The following is a 20,986-nucleotide window of genomic DNA, read 5'->3' as shown; positions in this document are numbered from 1 at the left end:
TAGCTGCTACATTCTCCCACAGTACCCTGTAATTCTCCTTTATAGAATTTACAGCACCTGTTCCTATCTGTCTATTATGTGAGCTCAATGATTGTACTGTTTTATTCACAGCTGTATTCCAAGCATCTTGCACAGGGCCTGATAAATAACAGAAATCTAATAAATATTTGACAACTAGCTGACTGATTTAAGAATCGTCTTCTTAAATATGGAACAGGTCTACTAAGTTGATGAATATTTTCAATAAAGACAATTTCTCTAAAAAATAAAGTCTTAAAAAAGAGAAATATTATATAATAATGAATTTAGATCAACATTTAAAATGCCTTAATTGAAAATTATTTCTATTAGTTATTCAATGCTTCCATTGAAAAATAATAACCCAAAGAATCACCTTAAAAATTAACATAAAGTTCCACTGGAATTTGTAGTATTCTAACACAAACGCAGCTATAATACTGGAAAACACTGCTAGTCATTAGAATAGCATTTACATATGTTACCTACCATATGTGACATTGTGATTTAACTCGGCTCTTCGTAAGGATTCATCAAGAACATCATACATTATTTCACTTGTCCTGTTTAAAAGATATTTTATTTGCAGTAGAATTATAGTATTATAACCCAATAAAACATAGTTTTTCAAACTCCTCTTTCTTTAAAACTGAGGATCTACAGAAAAGTGGAAAAAATTCATTTTATGAAGTTATGGGAATTTTACTCCTTAAAGATTCCATTTGCTCTTTTTCATGAGTTTAACTTCTGCTTTATCAATGTTAACTAGTCAATGAAGATAAACATAATTCAATCAACCTCTTGCTCAACCTGCACTTAGTTTGCAAATCAGGTTTTTGTTTGGTTGAATATACTATCTTTTATCCTTTTCCTTGTAATAAAATATTTCTGTTTCAGGTTACTACAATAATATTTCATATATCCAGATCATTTCAGACAGTATTATTTTAACCACATAATTTTTTTAAAGTATTCAAATACTAGTCTTTCTTTGAGCAGCACTAGGTTCTTCAGAGAGAAAACTTTAACTTTCATTTATGTTACATATAAATATATTTTGTGGAATTAACAAATTTGGACATTCCTCTCTTTATGATCAGATTACAGTTACAATAACTGGGTGGAAGCAGATACTGTAAGAAAACACAGTGCTTTATAGAGCCCTAGCACTCATATTCCAAACCTAGAAAGTCCTCTCCAAAATGCCACTGTGAAAATTATGGCTTCTCAGGCCAGCCCAGTGGCTCAGGTAGTTGGAGCCCTGTGCTCCTAACACCGAGGTCGCCAGTTCAATTCCCACATGGGCCAGTGAGCTGTGTCCTCTACGGTTAAGACTGTGAACAACAGCTCTCCCTGGAGCTGGGCTGCCGTGAGCAGCTTGGTGTGAGCTGCCGTGAGGTACCGTGGGCAGCTGCCACAGGCTGCTGAGTGCTGCCAGGGGCTGCTGAGTGATAAAGCAAATGCAAGTAATTCATGAATCTAGGCAAAGGGCATAAAAGAGTTCCTTGTACTATTCTTGGAACTTTTCCATAAATTTGAAAAACTACGGCAAAATAAAAAATTACAAAAACATACATAATTGGAAAAATAACCATGAAAAAGTTTAATATAAATCATTGGTTAAAAGCAATTCAGACAAATGAATTAAGAAGGTGAAGCACTCACATCCAGCTAGAGCAACAGTCAGCAAATCATAGTCCACAGGCCTAATCTGGCAAGTGGTCTGTTTTGTATGACTGCAGGCTAAGAATGGTTTTTACATTTTTAAATGCTTGGGGGGGAAAAAAATCAAAATAATAACATTTCATGACCCATAAAGAGTGTATGAAATTCAAGTTTTTTATTTGTGTTTTTTTTAAACAGAATTTTTTTTAACTTTTATTTATTTTTAAGAGTGCTTTTCCAAGACCCATCAGCTCCAAGTCAAATAGTTATCGCAATCTAGTTGTGGAGGGCGCAGCTCACAGTGGCCCATATGGGTACTGAACCAAACCGGCACCTTATTGTTAAGAGCACTGTATTGTAAGCAACTGAGCTAACCAGCTGCCCCAATTCAAGTTTTAATGTCCATAAAAAGTTGTGTTTTTTTTAATGAGCTATGCTCATTTATGTATGTCTATGGCTGCCTATGGTTGTTTTTGAGCTATACAATAGCAGAGGTGAATGGCTGCAACAGACAACATACACCTCACAAAGCCTAAATATTTATTATCTGGCCCTCGACAGAAAGTTTCCCCACCTGGAAACCAGAGTGATTAAGAAAGCTTCACAGAACACATAAAGCTTCATAGGGTTTAGATAAGCAGACAGCCAGGATTATCCCAGAAACCTGAATTTATATACTTTTTACAGTGGCTTATTTATCACCATTAAGCCAATCAAGCTTTGGGAGAATCTGGCTTATCATGAAACCCATAGGTGACTAAAGCCTAAGGCTATCAAACTTACTTAGTTTACCTTTGATCGTCTTTTCCTAGAAGTCCTAGTATTCTCAAGAGCTGAATTTGTAACCATGGTGCTGGCACACTGTGGTAATTGAAATCCACTGGGAGCTTTCCTCCAACTACTTGCTTCAAAATTGTTACAAAACTCCCAGTCAAGTCTTTATATCCAGATGAATTCTCCTACATCGAAAAAACAAACAAACTTTCTGTTAATGTCTTCTCAAATATAAAATAGACATGGTTGAAATGCCATATAGAATCCAACTTAATATCACCATTTAGAAAAATTTTTTTACCATACCATTCAACTCTTCTTTCCTCATCTGACACAGTTTCAATGTATGGTTTCAACATTGTAGTCTATACCTTACACAACCCCCACTGGCTCTCTTCTTTTTTATAAGCTATTATGCGTCCCATGAAGTTGTATAAGAGTCACTGCTTGAAAAACCACACATCTGCAAATTTCAATTGCTGTCCTTAGCTACCATTTTTCGATGCTTCTTTAGTAACATTAAAAAATTTTAGGCATCGAAAAAAGACTAATTCTGTAATGTGCCTACAATTCATGCTTTCAATAACTTTTAAAAATTACTATTAAAAAGTCAGTAATAAAAACTTGAAATATTAAGCATTTTACTAAAAAATCTGAGTTTTCTTTTAATTCCAAACTTACATTTTTTTCTGATGGTAACTACTCAGTACCTGCTGAAATTTCCAACTTACCTTAATCATCCTAAGGTATATGTGCAAGGAAGCAGCCATGACCCCAACATCTCTGTCACAAAGTGCTTTCCGAAACTTAATATGGATATGCTGTACTTGATTAGGAGCAATGAGATAGAATTTGTACAATGCCAAAACAGCTTTTCTTCGTATAATCTCCCTAAAGATAAAAAATGAAATCTAAACAAGCCATCTAAATTGTCAGGCATTTAATTTGAAGATTATGCACCAGATGATTTCAATACTGTGTTTCCCCAAAAATAAGACCTAGCCGGACCATCGGCTCTAATGCGTCTTTTGGAGCAAAAGTTAATATAAGACCCAGTTTCGGGGAAACATGGTCTATCAGTTATCACCTTAATCTAAAACCAAAGAGAGAATTTATTTATTAACTTCTTTTTCTAATTAACACATTTATTATTAACTTCTTTATTCTAATCCACCAAATTATAAAAAGTGGGTATCTCTAGGAGAGACGACCTCAAGAGACTTAAACTGCTCATAGTATATATTTCTCTAGCTATGGAATTTTTTTGGTAACAAGTATATATTACTTTTGAAACCAGAACAAAGAAGAAAGATAAACAAATTCCTTAATTTCAGAAATTCCATTTCTGAAAGCCGTATCTCTAGAAATTGGGAAAAGAATCAATAGTAAGTTTAAACCAGTAAGACGTCATTTCAGCTAGTAATAGTAGTCTGTTTATTAATATTAAAAGTCTCTTCAACATTCTGGATTTTCACATTTCTTTTTTTATATCATGGGCAAGCATATTTCAAATACTTTAGGTAGACAGGGAAGTACAGGAGGGACTCACAATAAAAGATATTACTTCTCTCCTTGCCCAGCTCATTTCAAAAACCTCGTTACAATGAAGAAGAAAGCATACACCAGACTCGCATTTCATTTGTCACAGATAATGTCTAGCACACAAGCAAAAATAAAGTTGCTATCCTCTGTTCATAATGTAGTTTTCAAGGAAGTATATTCCTTGTTATTCTCTCTCATGCCTATTTCTACACATCTTACATTTGCAGACAAGAGGGCAGTGCTCACTAACAACAAATGTCACAAAAGTGAAGTTTTTACTTTTAGGGTTCCTTAATATGTACTTCTGTTAACTACAATCAAGACTCTCAAAACTGAGATTATTCAATGCAATCCTCTGTGTTCCACTTAAGAATACCTTCTATTTCTAACAAATGGTCATCCAGTCTCTGCTACATTCCATTAACAAACAATTCACTATCTATCTATGCAAATTATGCCATGATGGAAAATTCTTTTCATATAGAAAAAAATCAGATTAATAAGAGATTTGCCAGTAGTATTAATACTATGGTAACTATAAACTACATCCCAGTGTATTGCTATTGGATGTTAATCAATATTAGTTCTGGGAGAGAGTAGGTAAATGAGGTGAGGAAACAGAATAGAAACTGAACAGGCTCGGGAATCCCTAAGTCTGGCCCTATGTGGTGGTACTAACACAAGACATCAAGAGACCTGGATTTGAGCTCCAGGTCTGGCATGCTGGCATACAGCCAGGGATTCAAAAGTCGAGTCTAACCCCTGTCTCACATCTTTGTGACATTTACTGGCCCACCTGTAGCTCTGCCCCATATGCTTTAGGTCTTTACTGCACAGCACGGAGTTAGGTATGGCCATAACTGCAGAAGCAGGGTTTCAAAAAGTCTAAATTCTAAACAAAAAAAATAAACAAACAAACAAAAGTCTAAACTCTAGTAAAAGACTGGAGAGGCCAAGATTTGAAATTAGAGTAGATGGGAAGCAATAAGGAGAAAATTGAAAAGGTAAATGGAAAGCAATAAGGAAAAAAATCAATTCTCAGAAGGATTACATACAGTAAAGGGTTAAATATAATTACCACAAAACACTGGTGTTATGGAAAAAATTATATAAAAATATGCTCTGCTATGATCAGATCAACCTATAATTAAGAAAAGCTAATATTTTATTTTCAATAATTGTCTATACCCATCATTTGTTTTAAATACAGATTTGACATATAATATTATAGCAAGTCTGAAAAACCTAACAAGTTATTCTATCATTCTTACCAAAACTATCATTTTAGCTGGAAGATTCACGGTCCAAGATTTCTTAAAAAATGACAAACCGTTAAGTCAACATTTTATAATCTTAGAACACTAAAAATACTGACTTAAAACATAAGAAATAAAGAAATATTGTATGAGTAACAAAAATATATTTATCAAGAATGTACATGTAACTATAATACTGTAATCACAAAGGAAATATGGAAAATATTGTGAACTTTTTCCTAGCTTTAAAGGTTATGAAGAGGTACGGTCAAAAACAAAATAATTCAAGTATGGTGAAAAGATAAGCCAAGCATTAAGCAGAAAGTTAAGGAACTGTACAAGATAAGATTAGCAAAATATTGTGATTAAGATTTATTGGGGTATTCTGCTATAAAATAGAATTTAAATGCTGCAGTTTTGATATAAAAGTACCCCCAGTACACTGAAGCTCTCCACTGATAGCACTTGAGTCATTTCCAAATGTTTGCCATTATTTTATTTTATCCTCAAAACAACTTTGTGAGCATTAAGGAGCTTCAACCAACCTCACACAGCCAAAGGAAAACCAGGACCACTGCTGGTTAGTGGCAGAAGTGGGAGGAAAGCCAAGGATTCCTGACATTAAGTGCCTCACTGTCTTCTCAGTTTAACTTTAGAAAGCTGCCGAACATTTTTCTAAACCCACATAAAAATAAAGAACAATGCTATCACGGATTTTTACATTATAGCTGGCAGTCAAAGAATACCCTCTACCCTGGTAGCATTAAGTTAGTTACAATAAATTTTTTCGTGTAAATTTTTGTTTTGAAATATACAGTATAGACAGCTATCCAAAAACAATTTACTTACTTAGAATGCTGAAGTTTATCTTCTATTAATGGAAGAACAGCTGGAATCATTTCTCGAGGGAAAATCTGGCTGACAATAGTAAGTGCCATACATACTTCCACCAGGTTAGTGCTCTGCAAGTCCTGACATAATTATTAAGCAAAGAAAACATTCAGTGCAAATTTCGAAGCTAGGGATAGTAAGCTTAATACTGCAATGGTCCTACATACTTCATAGTTTTATACTAACTTTATAATTAAGTTGCACATTAACACTTATCTCGTATTTTATAGGAATATCTGTTTCATTTGCCTTAATAGAGTCAATAGATAAATATACCCAAAAAGCAACTGATCCAAAAGGAAACTATATTTCTGTTCTGACACTGGCCAAAGTAATCTCCTTTATGACAGCTTTTTAAAACTTTTCTAAACTACCAACAAACCAATTTTAAGAATTTTTTCTTGTTAATCAATATTATGAGTGGAAGTTTAAAAGAAAGTCAAATATATACAACAAAATGAATGCATTCATATATACATAAAGTTTATAAATCATTCTAATAGAACCTGAAAATGTGTTTTTGAGAATTTGGAAAAATTTAAGCTACTAGTCACATTAAGAGAGTATATGACTTAAAATTCAGACACAACACATATCAAAAGACTGACACAAGATAATCATGGAAAAGCTCAACAATCAATTATACTTCATTACCAATTCTGATTAAAAGTTTAACAGGGAATAATATTGTGTGTGGATTAAATTGGTTTTATTACTTGTACATTTCAGTTACCCAATTACTTTATTCTCCTTTAAAATGACTTTTAGAATTTAAAAGATTTCAATTATTCAGTTATATCCCTTTAGAGCAGATCCTAGTGAATGATACGACAGCATGGAAAGTACACTGCACTGAGAGTCTGGAGATCTGAATTATAATTCTAACTCTGCTTTTTAAAATAAAACAATAATAACAGCAGCAGAAGCAATCTAACCCTCACACCTTGGTTAAGTTCTCCTGTTATCCTTATTATCCTCATTTTACAAATGCAGAAACTGATCTAAGAAATCTTTCTAAACCCATTATGTAAGCTAATCTTCAAAAATATCTAATTCAATATGATTGAGGAGAAATATCAGATGCCTGCAGAAATAATTTAAGGCTTCATATTAACCAACATATTACACAGTACCTTTACAACTGTATTCACAAGGAGAAGCAAAAGTTCATGACTTTCATGTAGAAATAAAGAAACCGCCAAATAACCTATAAAAGTTGAGGGGAAAAATTTCATTATTATCTGTCAAAAATTAACGTTTCCCAAGAAGCTAAACAAAGCAAAAATAGATCCAAAATTTAAGTGTCAAAGATACCAGTTACAGGTAAATATGAAAACAAATTACAAAATATGAACTTCAAAAACTTTGGAATGGAGGATTTCAGGTGTTCTTCATCCTGAAATCTTTCAGAATTATGTATTTCTCAGGACGTACTTGAAATGGAAAAGAGGCTACAGGTACCAACTTAAAGTCCTGTAAATGACAGTAGGAATATATGTCTCTATTGTCTGTGCAAATCTCCACAATCAAAACATTTTTAATCTTGTAGCCAAACATGTAATTATTCAAAAACTAATAACTACTACAGTTAATAGTGAGTTACTAGCTCTTTCTATTATTGAATGAGCTACCTAATACAAACCCATATGACGCAAATCACGTTAAGCCATAAACAATACCTTACTTTCTCAATTTGAAGATATACTACTGAGTGAATAATAGTCGCTGAGGAAAGAAACTTGTCTTCCCCATTAAATGTACTCACCGACTTATGCATTTTTATTTTAATATTAAAACAAAAAGTACACCTTAGCATTGAGGAAACACATTAATACTTTGGCAAATGCCATGTGCATGGAATCTAGATGCTCCGTGTCATTCTCCTGGCATCCTCCACACTGGTAACATTGGTTAGACAGTTACTATGTGTCAAGTACATTACAAGCCTCACCTCATTTAATCCTCACAACTCTATGAGGTAGGTATTATTATTATGCCCAATGTAACAATGAAGCCCAAAAAGGGTAATTGCGCACGGTCTACAGTGATTACACAGTGGAGCCAGGACTGAAACCCAGTCAGTAGGAGTTAGTTCATGTTTTTAACCCCTAGGCTGTCTCTCCACAGGCTACCTTAAGGCCCTATTCCCTCAATCCCATCCTCACTGTTTTTCATTCTTCTCAATTCTTTCAGCCCTTTCGTTAGGAATTCAAATGTTAACTACTCCCCCACCATTTACCAGCATCCATACTGTCTGTGTCTGTTGGGAACATGGGAAACCTGTAGAAACTTCCTATTTTCACAACCAAGTAGCTGCGTGACCCACTGCAACATCTTCACTGAAGGTCAGAGCAGAGCTATTACTCCCACAATCATGAGAGAGAAGAAACAACTAACTAGGGCCAAGAAAGAGATAAGAAAAACCCTAGAGAGCATTAAAGCAGAAATCAGATCTTATCAGACTGCTAAGAACTCATCTGCTCAGCTAAGGTATCACCCACACCCAAGTCACCAATATCAAGGCACAAGATCAACAAATTAATCCAAAGACAATCTCAGAGAAACCTTAATTCTGTTACAAAGAATTTCCTAACTGTTTGGACAATCAGGAAACAAGGAAAAAGATTTCTGTGACTCAGAAAATGAAAAAGTTTTCAGGAAAACAAATAACAACTATGATTATAGAGTATATTTGAAATGACTAAGAGTGAACTATAAGAAAAGAATACAGGCTTTGACTCATAGAAACTTTGGTTCACATTCCAACTCCTTCATTCATTAGCTCCATGACCTTGGACAAGTAACTTGACCTTTCTGAAGCTCAGTTTTCTACTCTGCAAAATGAATATACTATGTCACAAAATAAAGCATCTAACATAATGCCTGACTTAATGGCTACTGAACTTTATCTATTCAACAATATTCATATAAAAAATGAGGCATACGCCACCAGAGAAAGCACCAAAACTAGCTTTGGAAATCTCAGGAAAGTGGATGAGGCAATAGTACCAGAATGAAGACATAAAAGACTTAAATGCTATCTTAAAAAAAGAACTTCCACTCATTAGCACACATAAAGAATATCTGATACCTGCAGATATCTAGTTGGCAATAAAATATTTCCCTAAGGAAGACCATGAACCTCAATAAAAATGACTCAGGTTGCTTTCAAGATAAGCCTTCATAACTTCAAATAAACACACGTAGGTTATTTGTTGCAACATTATTTATGAGAGCAAAAGTAAAAAACAACCCATATGTCCACCAATAGGGACCTGACTGAAAAAACTATGTTATACCCATCCACCCAATTATGCAACTGTTCAAAAGTATGAAAATGTCAAAATAAGGTATAGAATAATCTATATAGCATGTTATCTTTCCTGTAAGAGTGTGAGTGTGTACCCATGCATTTGCTTGTTTTTTTTCAAAAAGAAACAAAAGATTAATCAAAAACTAATGAAAACATTAATAGTTACATATGGGGCTAAGAGGTAAACTTGGTAAAAGGGCTAGAGTTGAAAGTGAGACTTCTCTGATTACACCCTTCTATAAGGTCTTAACTCTTGAACCATGTAACACTTCACATATTTTAAAAATTGAATTAAATTGAAAATGAAAAAAATTTACGAAAGTCTAAAAAGCAGAATATAGCCAACAGTTGTGCAAAATAACTATACCACCAACCATCTAGTATTTATTGGCTATCTATTGTTTTCAAAATTTCCTGCCTTTAAGGATCTTAAAATCAGTTCGGAGTTAAGATATTAATATATGAAAAGACAACACCATAAGATAACAGATGGTAGGAGCCACCTGAGTGACCACAGAAGAGTTAAAACTTGATTTGGAATATGGAAAGGGAGCGACAGGATGCCAGAAGACATTCTACTTGGAGGGAAGCAGAAAACAAATCTAGAAGTTGGAAGGGCATTTGGTGGAGTGAGATTCAACAAGTGAAATATTGTGTGTATATAGTCTCAGAATCGTTACCAAGACATCTCCCACCCCCACCCCAGCACCTGACAGCACAGGTCTATATAACTTGTGAAGAACGTTGGTCCTTGGCAACATGACACAATCAACTCCACTGAATAAACATGTTCTACTCCTATACTAGTCTAAACTGCTTCCTTCTTGGGATTCTGATTTAGCTGAATCCGTATGAATAGAACATTTAACTCCTTGAAAGGATGTTTTTCCTAATAGCCCTGAAGATTGATTACGGAGATAAATTTTTTAAAAAGATGCCTGTAATCCTCATAGCTAACATTTGTGAAACTGAGAACAGTGTATTTTAAATTATTCAAGTCAATCTTGGTTGTATTTTATAAAGAAACATTTCTGATCATTAACATTTCTGAGGTTAGACAGACTTTTTTAAAATCAGCTTTACTGAGGTATAATTTGCATACAAGAAATCTCACTCATTATAAGTGTCAAGTTCACTGAGTTTTGACATATATATGTGTACATATATACAGGTACATACATACATACATATATATATATGTGTGTATATAGTCATTTAACCACCATCACAAGAACAGGCAATTTTTAATCTTCTCTATAACTCCTATGAATGAATGCTATGAATCAGGAAAACTGACTTCATTCATAGGCTTTGATTTTTGAAGTACTTTTGAAGTATCTTTTAAAGCTTTGGGAATTACAAAGCAGTATTCTAAAAACATACTACATACACGTTGTCATTCATTTTACACAACAGCTGGACTTTTAAGGACTACATTAAGTATAAAGTCTTCAACACATACATACCTACTCTTTTTTCTAAAAGGTTTCCTTGTTGTGCCAACTTGATTGCATGTATGTAGCCAAAGGAAGCATCGTATCCAAGCATTTCACAATATATAAGTCTTACCATACATTCCTTCATCATTTTCTAAAAAAAAAAAAAAAAAAAAAAATCCAGTAACTGTATAAATAAATAGGTTTTGATTTTATTATGTTTATTATGTGGTAATCATTTAACAGGGAAATCCTTTAACCCTGGCACCAAAGAGAAAATATATATATAAAATAATCACCCAAAGTCAGACTTTTTAAATAAAAGTTGCTCCCAAATTTAACTACCAAGGGTATTCATTTTAGTCAAATAATTTCAAAATTTTATTAGTGGCAACACTATAAAATAAATCAACTGTAGCTATTTCTAATTCTAGGTGCCTCTCATGTAAAATTTGGTTATAACATGAGACACATGATCCTCAAATAAAATTTCACCCATGGTAATCTGACTTGGCTTCTAGAATGCAGCATACCATTTTAATATATTTTGTCAAATGAAAACATCCATAAAATTCCCACAAGTTGGTAATAATTTCTGTAATGAAATATTTTTACATTTAAAAACCAAATTGCACGTGGCCTTTCTTCAGAATTATTATGCTGTATGTAATATGCTATAGTTTGCTTTATAGGTTTATTTTTCAACAACTCTAGTAATTATTATGAATTAAAGGGCATAATGGTATAGCCACTCCAATATTTTAATTTTTTAACTGGGTCTTTCAATATTTACAACACAAGCAAGTAAGGTGTTTTAAGAGATTCTATAAATTTCTTTTATTAGTATGATAATATTTACATTTTTTAAGTATTTGCATCATTGGGTATTCTCAATACTTACAGCAAACTTTTATCAGAAATAAAAAAATACAAATGTGTTTCAAAATAAGAAAAGCTCACAGACTATTTTAATACTTAAAAATTAATGAGGATTAGTATATTACAGGATTACTAAATCACACAATCCTTAGGAAACAAAACAAAATATTTTAAAACTAAAGATAATGATGTTAACATTTCATTTATACATGTATATATATAAATATGAAAAGTCTAAAAAGAAACCATAGGAAAATCTTAGGAGAATAAGATTTAATTCAGGTCACTTATGTTTAAAGTAATAAAAGTCAATTCATTAGCACATTAAGACTACTAAATACTGAAAGAAAAAAGATTAAAAGATACTGGAAGTCCCTCTTCAAAAGGTTTCTAAGTTTATTAGGAGTGGAAAGTATTATTTAAGCCATTAAGTATCAACCTGGGTTTTGTAACATTTTGTTAAATATCTCAGAATTTTTTGTAAGTCACTATGAACCTTAAGTAAAATTGTATTGCATATGTTGTTATTCTCTTATTTTTAGAAGATAAAGTGTATTCCCCAATGCAGGAATTCTCCTTACAATTCTCTAAGGAACTCAGCCAACCTCTTCATGACCATCTCAGGGGCAGACTACTCTGTAAGGCATGCCCAGAGTTGGGTGGCCATAATTATAAACTCTTCCTTCCAAACTCTGCCTCCCTAACTTCTACCTATTTATCTTAGTTCTGCCCTCGCCAGGTTTATGCCTGGCAGCAATAAAAATTCTATTTATTAATACTAGCTACAGAAAATGGAAATCTAACAAAATAAAAAGAGAGAAACCATTTTTGCTTAACATTTCTATCAATGAAGCACAATGGTTTTATACATACAGATATACACATACGTATATACACAAGCATATATATACACAGAGATATCAGATTAGCTATGTTTTGAGTTTCATTTGTCCCCATATTATTATGATCCTAAAAGGAAATATACATTCTCTCAGACTTTACAAGTGTTATTCATGTACACACATTTATGCATGCAAAATGATTACCCCGATATTTTTATTAGAGGAGGGAGAACATTCCCATAGTGACTTACACACAAAAGGTACTTACTAAATATTTGCTGAAAAATGTCGCTTGGAAGAATCTCATTATGGGAAATAACATTAAAATTAGGAAAGAAAAAAAAAATCCTAGGTCTTAGTCTAACTATGTAGGGACAACCCTACAGTAACCTGCATATAATAGCCACTCATTAAACAGTTGCTGAATGTTGTTTGAAAAATCAACTTATAGGGAACCAAGTTTAAAAACAATTGGATTTTGGCTTAGCTGCTGGGCAATACACTTAGTTTTACAGCAAGAAAACCATTTTTTCTACCTTGTCAGTCAGTCTATACTCCAAGATGTGTAATGGTAAAATGAGATCTACAATATATCAATTCAGGTCTGAAAATACTATTTTAAATGATATATCCTAACCTTTTAATGTGCACATTAAAACAATAAGATCAGCACTGGGGACCCAGGAGTATTACCACATTTATGTAATTATCATCATGTTGGCGCTAAGTTGATTTCTGTCAAGCAGGTCTTTTCCCAGTACAACCAGTCAATAATAAAAGGCTAAATAAAATTAATATCTGACTCGCTACCATCCATAACAGATTGCGATTATGATAAATTAGGTTTTAGCAACTGATCAATTAGATGCCACTATCGAGTCCATAGTGGACCAGATTTCAAATTCTATATGTGTTGGCACTGATTATGCAAACTTACCAGTGTTGTTGTAGGAGCCGAAACAGTTGCTTTCAGATTACTCAATTCCTGCTGGATTAATTTCTCTTCCTCCTATAAAAGTGAAAATATTTAAACACATGAATAACTGTGTTTTTAAAACTATAACGTTTTTAAAGGGGAAAATGCAATTTATAATACTTTCAATAAAAAAGAAACATTATTTTAAAAGAGAGTTATAAAAAGTATGTACTTAAGATTTGCTTAAAGGCATTTCTCCAACCCTCAGAATCACTCCTGGAAAGATTCAATATTTCCAGTCTAACCCACCATTTCTCTTTTCTTTACTCAGTTACTGTCCCCTTAAGGACAGTTTAGCAAAAAGTGGTTTTAAAAACAAAAATTAACAGTGGAAAGAAAGTAGAAAAGAAATTATTCATATACTGGCCCAGGATGAGATTCTCACACTCCCCTTAAAATTAAAATCTTATGGAATAGAGAAAAAGGGTAAGAAGTCAGAAACAGAAATCGGTCTTTTTCCCTTACACTATCCTTTTCTCCTTATTCCTCATATCCTTTTCCATCTCTTGCTCTAACACACACAATAAACATACTAATGTGGTCTGTATTGTGTTTTACCTCCGTTAGCACTTGAAAATTGGCCCTATTTTTGGCTAACATAATGCTATCTTTAAATTACACAATTAATTAGACAATGTCAATCGGGTGGCTAATCAAGAACTACTAGTGAAGTCCTGCCACATTTAGACAACGTACGTACAGTTTCAAACCGCAATTTAAGACCAAAAGTATTTTTAATTTCATTCAGCATCTCATAAAAATTAGCAAAGAACAAAACATTAAGACAAAGACTATTAAGCCCACAAATATGAATTCTGAATGTGAAGCAGACCCTCTCCAGCATGGCATCATCCTATTTGTTTAAAAACAACATTTTAAACACTCAGAGCACTTCGAAGAAGAAACCTTCCCTCTTTGTCTTTTCTTCTCTCCAGGCACTTATTTCATTGAATACTGCTTACACTGTCTTAAACCCAAGATGTATGACCAATTCCTAGGGAAAAGGAAAAGCGTTTTACTGTTTCCTCTGTGTCTACCACATAACTTCTTCTAGAAATATCTTTTGAACAAATTATGACATAACACGTGATCTCTTAAGACAAACTCCCTGAAGTCTGAATCAGTATCTTACACAATCTGTGCAACCACCAAAAGTCTGGGAACTTAATAACTTCTATTATAACTGCTCGTTTTCAAAGTCCATTTGAGGCAGTGACTTACTCAGCAAATTTTACATTTGGGGAGAATTATGCTTTTCCTCTCCTCTACCCATTGGTCTAACGTAAAAACCTCAAGCTCTGCAAAGATATTCAACAACAGGTTCTGATGGCAGTGTCAGTTCCCGTGTGTGACATCTAGCAGTTGAAAGAACTGAGGGAGAGAAAGAACCTGAGCAGGGAAACTTTGTTCAAGGTAAATAATGCTGACACTTCTATTGCACTTGGTATTTTCGCACGCTTGATGTCTCATCTAATCCTCGAAACAAACTACGAAATACATATTGGTAGCTTTGCACTCCAACGTTCAGGAAACACATGGAGGCTCAAACATTAAAGAGATTTGCACCCTGATCATAATGAGTCAGTGTCCGGGCCAACTGTGGAAACCCGGCCTCCCAAATATCAGTTCGGGTAAGTGACGCTTCCAGACAGACGCAAAAACGGACCGGCACACAAGCAGTCCCTGAGCCCCGCGGGAGGACCAACCCCGTGGGCTCGCCGCTGGACCAGGGCCTCCCAGAGCGGGGGGCTCCTCCGGGCGTCCCCGACCTCCCGGCCCGGCCCGGCCGGCACCTACGTGCTTCGAGGTGAGCGCGGTGATACCGCGGACGAGGCCGCCCAGCCGCGAAGAGAAGGACGCCGTGGCGGCCGCAGGCCCACCAGCCCCCTGGTTCTGCAGGAAGAGTCCCGGCAGCGCCGTCAGCGTCTTCTCCACTATGTCGCTCATCGCCGCCGCCACCGCCCGCGCTCCAGCCGCCGCCCGGCTTCATGCCCGGCTCGTGCCCCGCCGCCCGCCCGGCCTCCGTAGGCACTTCCTGTTTGTTTGAAGAAGAAATCTTTATTCGCGTCCCCGGTGGACAAACACAGTGTAGTCTCCGAGAGAGGCCGCCGGGGAGCGCAAGAGTCCACGCGAAGGAAAAGCCGCTCGCCACGCCTGCGCGCTGGGTTGCATCCTGTGGAGGAATCGAAGCGCGGGACTTCGGTGCTTTCGATGGCAACCCCGGGATCCCGCTCATCACCAGGTTCTCCTGAGGACGACCTCTGGCTCCTCCCTTTTGCAGTTGGTCCTCCAACGTCTCCCTTTCGGTTTAGCAGCCTCTTCCCAAGACCGCGTCCGGAGGTGCACAGTCCTGGCCACCGCTCACTGACAGACCACAAGCAATCCGCCCCCCAACCGCCACCGAACCCCGAGAGGCTGGATTGACGCGGGTGCTCCGCGCCACGCGGTCCACGCGGTGCTGGGGACTCTGGTGGTAGTGAATGTGCGAGTGTCCTGCGGGCCCATCTTGCGGGTTTCAAAGCCCGCCGCGTAGGGGGGCTCGTGGCCACTGTTGCTTCTCATCCATCTCTCTTCTCCTGGGATTTGGGGAACAGCCAGGAAAGGCAAGAGGTCGCGCAGCCAGCCCGGCCCCGGCCGACCTCGCATTTTAAAGGTCACTTTCCTGGACGGGACTTCCCTGGCCTGGCCAACTAAGATAGGTCTTCCTGTTCTACCCTTTCATAGGCTCGGTTCTTTTCCATTTTAGAACTACTCACAGCTGCCACTACACACAAATATTCATATCCCTATAGAGCGGATATCTATTGCTATTACCCCAGTTTCTTTCTACCTAGAACAGAATCTAGTACAGTGGTTCTCAAAAAGTGGTCTGATGACTTCTGAGGGTCCCTGAGACCCTTCCAGGGGGATCCACGATGTCAAAACTATATGCATATTACTTAAATGTCATGTGTTGTGTTTACTCTCATCCTCTCGGGAGGGTACAGAAAAGTTCAGATAGATGACTTAACAATCGCTCTACTGGCTGGTGAAATGTGTGTTTGAGTACTCTTGTGTTTTCTAGAATCTGCTAAGGTTTAGGATATAAATGTGTGCGTTTTCAGAGATTAATTCAGTTTGTCTTCAGTACTTCTAGTGTGTTCTTACGATCTATCTTCACTTATACGTAACCTCTGTAATATTAATCTTCCAACAAATGATTTTTTGAAATCCCTAACTTGCTTTGTACCAATGCAGAAACACAAGAAAAAGTTGTTTTGTTGACTTGTTTTGCAAGAATATTTTTAATTTTATCTAAAATTGTTACACTTTTAGAATTTGAGGGGATTAGCACTTTGTGAGGGGTGTATATGTCTAATCATTATATTGTTTTGTACACCTGACACTAATTTTAAAAAATAATAATAAATATATATTAGATGCTGTTAGAAAAAATTTTTTAAAGAATGTAATCTTTTATTCTAAAATAAAATTTAGTTTGTAATTTTTTTTAATGTTAGTGTCTTTCATTGGCTTACAAAAGGGGGATTAGAAGGCTTGCTTTTTAATCCGTCCCACATCAAAAGATGCTTAAAAAGATGATATTGACATCAATATCAGAGGATTCCGTGACTTGGGTAAAGCGAAGAGTCTGGGTAAAATTGAATAAGAAAATATAACAAAAGCTTCTTTCTTTTCCATGGCTTTAGAGATACTAATAATTGACACTGTCTTGTCTTATTCAACAGAATATTTCAAATACTATCATGGTGCCAGTAAAGTTAGGGCATTATTTTGAGACCAATCATACAGTTTAAAGGAAAGGGAGTTAAAGATTTTCAACATGTTAAGTTCTTCAAAAGCCAAAGCTTTCTTGTTATCACTTTTCAAACAAGAAATGAAAAACCAACTGAAGCATCTTATAAATTAGATTATTGTGTTGTACTGGCTAGGAAAGAGTGCACAATGGCTGAGAGACTAATAAAGCCCGTACATTATTAAGTGAATGCCTGCTAGATGAAAAAACAAAGAAATCGTGGCAGTGAGTGCTACTTTCTAAAGACGCAGTAACTCACCAAATTAGAAATTTAGTTGCAAACTTAAAGACTGAGTGAACGTCTCATCTGCGGTTATACCGCCTTTAAAATGGATAAAAATGATCTAATTACAGATGTAGCTAGACTTGTTGCTTTGCTTATATCTACCCAGTGTCAGCACGACTAGTACTTGAAGATTTTTATATAAATTCTGGGCAGTAAACACAAGGGGTGCTGAAATAAAGTGTTGAACAATTTTATTTAATCTCATAGTTTATTCTGGAACAACTGTGCTATTTGTACTGATGGTATAAAAGCAATAATGGGCAAAACTACTGGCACCTCAACACAAATCAAGGCAGAGGCTGCAAACTACTCTTCAACATCAGATACTGACATTAAAAAAAAAAAAAAAAAAAGCCAGTTTCACCTAAGAATGTCTTTGATGAAGCAGTAAAAATTCTTAGTTTTATTAAATCTCTACCATTGAGTACATTTCTTTTAAAACTGTGTGACAAAATGGGAAGGAAAGTACGCAAAAGCAGTCCCGATATACAACCAAGGTTTTTCATAAAAGGGCACTGTAACTGTTTGACTTGAATGGAACTTTACTTCATGGAACACAATTTTCAATTGAAATGATTAACTTATTTTTCTTGAAAACTAGCAGTAAGTCTGTCACTTCAAAGAAAGTAACAGACAGTACTTGTTGTCATTGATAAACTTTAAGCTTTCAAGTGAAAATTGGAATTTTGAAAAATGTGTATCTACCACCAGGAGTTTGATAATTTCTCAATATGTAAGAACTGTTCTGATAAGATTGGTGGTGATATTAATGAATGTTATTTTTTAATATTGTATAATTAAATGTGTCAACATTCATAAGATCTATATAACTCAATAAACCAATATTTTTCCAATTGATCAGTGCATGATGTTATATAATTATACGTCAACTAAAGATCTATTTAAAGTGCACATAGCCCCCTCCCCAGTGTCACAAGTTGGCGCCAGTGCCACCCTCCACACCCTCTCCTTGTTCTGGGCCTGCTTGGCTGGGCTGTACCAAGTCCCCTCCTCTCCTCCCTCCTACCTGCCCTGCCGGGCAGGACCGCCACCCCCACCTGCCTCCCAGCCCTTTTGTCTCCCTGCAGCATCAGGAGGGCAGCCGAACTGGAACCGGAACTGGAAGTGGCAGTGGCCAGTCAGGGTTGCGGCAAGAAGCAAGTCTGCTACTACTACAATGGTGATATTGGAGATTATTATTGTAGACAGGGTCATCCCATGAAACCTCATAGAATCCACATAACCCATAACTTACTGCTAAATTATGTCTTGTATAAAAAAAAAAAGGGAGGAACATATAGTCCCCATAAAGCCACTGCTGATGACAAAATACCACAGTGACAAATACATCTAATTTCTACGTTCAGTATGACCAGATAACATGTCTGAATATAGTAAGCAGATGCAAAGATTTCAAGTTGACGATTACCCAGTGTTTGGTGGGCTCTGAGTTTTGTCTCCTCTCAACTGGTGGCTCGGTTACTGGGGCTGTGAGTTCAGACAACAAATTGATATGGCTCTTTACTGGGCTGGAGGATTACATCGTGCTAAAAAATCAGAAGCATCGGGATTCCGTTATGTTAATGATATTGTGCTTGCTATCCTTGAATTACTAAAGTATCATTAGAGGGTCTTATGTATTGATATTAATATCCATCACGGTGATGGTGAGGAAGAAGCTTTGTATACGACAGCTCGTGTAGTGACTGTATCATTCCATAAATATGGGGAATACTTTCCTGGAACAGTAGACTTGAGGGATATTGGTGCAGGCAAAGGCAAATACTATGCTACAATTTTCCAATGAGTCATAGTATATAGATGATGAGTCATAGGGGCAGATAGTTAAGCCTGTTATCTCAAAAGTAATGGAGATCTATCAACCTAGTGCTGTGGTGTTACAGTGTGCTGCTCACTATCTGGTGATAGATTTGGTTACTTCAATCAGACGATCAAAGGTCATGTGTAAAAGTTGTAAAAACTTTCAATTTACCATTACTTGGGGGAGGTGGATACACAATCCATAACGTCTTTTCAAAGTTGGACATAGGAGGCTGCAGCTGCCCTAGATTGTGAGATTCCTGATGAATTGCCATATAATGATTACTTTGATTCTTTTGACCCAGACTTCAAACTGCATATTAGTCCTTCAAACATGACAAACCAGAACACTCCAGAATATAGGGAAAAGATGAAACAGTATTTATTTGAAATTTTATGCATATTATCTCATGCACCTGCTATCCAAATGCAAGCTGTTCCTGAAGACAGTGGAGATGAAGATGGAGAAGATCCAGACAAGAGAATTTCTATTTGAGCATCAGACAAAAGGATAGCTTGTGATGAAGAATTCAGATTCAGAGAATGAGGGACAAAGAGATCGTAGAAATGTGGCTGATCATAATAAAGGAGCAAAGAAAGGTGCAATCGAAGAAGACAAGAAGGAGATAGAGGATAAAAAAGTAGATGTTAAGGAAGTAGATAAATCCAAGCATAATAGTGATGAAAAAACAGACACCAAAGGAGCCAAATCAGAACAGCTCAGCAACCCTTGAATTTGAGTCTCACCAATTTCAGAAAACAAAAAATTAGAAAATATTGGGAAGAAAAATGTTTTCTCTTTGAAGACTTCTAGCTTCATTTTATAATATTTTGGCATGGACTATATTTATTTTCAAAATGGCTTTTGTTTTTGTTTTCCTTGGAAAGTTTTATTGTGAGTTTTCTAATTATGAAGCAAAATTTCTTTTCTCCACCATGCTTTATGTGATAGTATTTAAAATTAATGTGCGTTATTATGTCAAAAAACTGATCTACTGAAGAAGGAATTGGCCTTTCTGAAAAAAAATAATAAAGTACCAATTACTTTAATATAATCCAATACAAAAAGTTCACTGATATATTTTAAAATTCCACATTGCAACAAACCTTTAAGAAACTACTTCTTATTTAGTTTTTGTGTTGTATCGAAGAAGATAACTATCCACAATTATTTGAAAAGGCTATTAAAATACTCTTTTTTCCTGAGCTACGTATCTGTGTGAGACCAGGTTTTCTTCATAAACTCCAAACAAAATAACAACCCTGTGTTGGGCTGATATTGACTCCCAAGGATACATCCACATCCCAATCCTTGGAATTTGTGAATGTTACCTTATATAGTAAAGCTTCCGTGTTTCCCTGAAAATAAGATCTAGCCGGACAATCAGCTCTAATGCGTGTTTTGGAGCAAAAATTAATATAAGACCCGATCTTATTTTACTATAATATAAGACTGGGTCTAATATAATATAATATAATATAATATAATAT

General features: G+C 35.6%; 1 protein-coding gene and 1 pseudogene across 2 annotated transcripts in view; one reads left to right on the top strand and one right to left on the bottom strand.

Annotated features, from left to right (window-relative positions):
• Positions 1-15,633, bottom strand: part of AP4E1 (adaptor related protein complex 4 subunit epsilon 1) — a 66,640-nt gene extending 51,007 nt beyond the window's left edge. For both annotated transcript variants that reach the window (XM_074327746.2, XM_019730653.3), the window contains exons 1-8: positions 15,390-15,633; positions 13,554-13,625; positions 10,926-11,049; positions 7,280-7,353; positions 6,105-6,226; positions 3,189-3,348; positions 2,476-2,642; positions 508-581 (exon numbers count right to left, since the gene is read on the bottom strand). In XM_074327746.2, coding sequence (XP_074183847.2) covers positions 508-581; positions 2,476-2,642; positions 3,189-3,348; positions 6,105-6,226; positions 7,280-7,353; positions 10,926-11,049; positions 13,554-13,625; positions 15,390-15,539 — 943 coding nt within the window. In that variant the 5' untranslated portion in view covers positions 15,540-15,633. The remainder of the gene's footprint in view (positions 1-507; positions 582-2,475; positions 2,643-3,188; positions 3,349-6,104; positions 6,227-7,279; positions 7,354-10,925; positions 11,050-13,553; positions 13,626-15,389) is intronic.
• Positions 15,634-18,044: 2,411 nt separating this feature from the next.
• On the top strand, positions 18,045-20,229 carry LOC109446843 (histone deacetylase 2 pseudogene; annotated as a pseudogene).
• The last annotated feature ends 757 nt before the right edge of the window (positions 20,230-20,986 follow it).

Source organism: Rhinolophus sinicus, chromosome 3 (genome assembly GCF_057876585.1).
Source record: "Rhinolophus sinicus isolate RSI-liver-muscle chromosome 3, RSI-T2T, whole genome shotgun sequence".
NCBI classification, from domain to species: Eukaryota; Metazoa; Chordata; class Mammalia; order Chiroptera; family Rhinolophidae; genus Rhinolophus; species Rhinolophus sinicus.
Note: the sequence above shows the minus strand (reverse complement) of the source record. Positions and strands in the feature narration are given on the sequence as shown.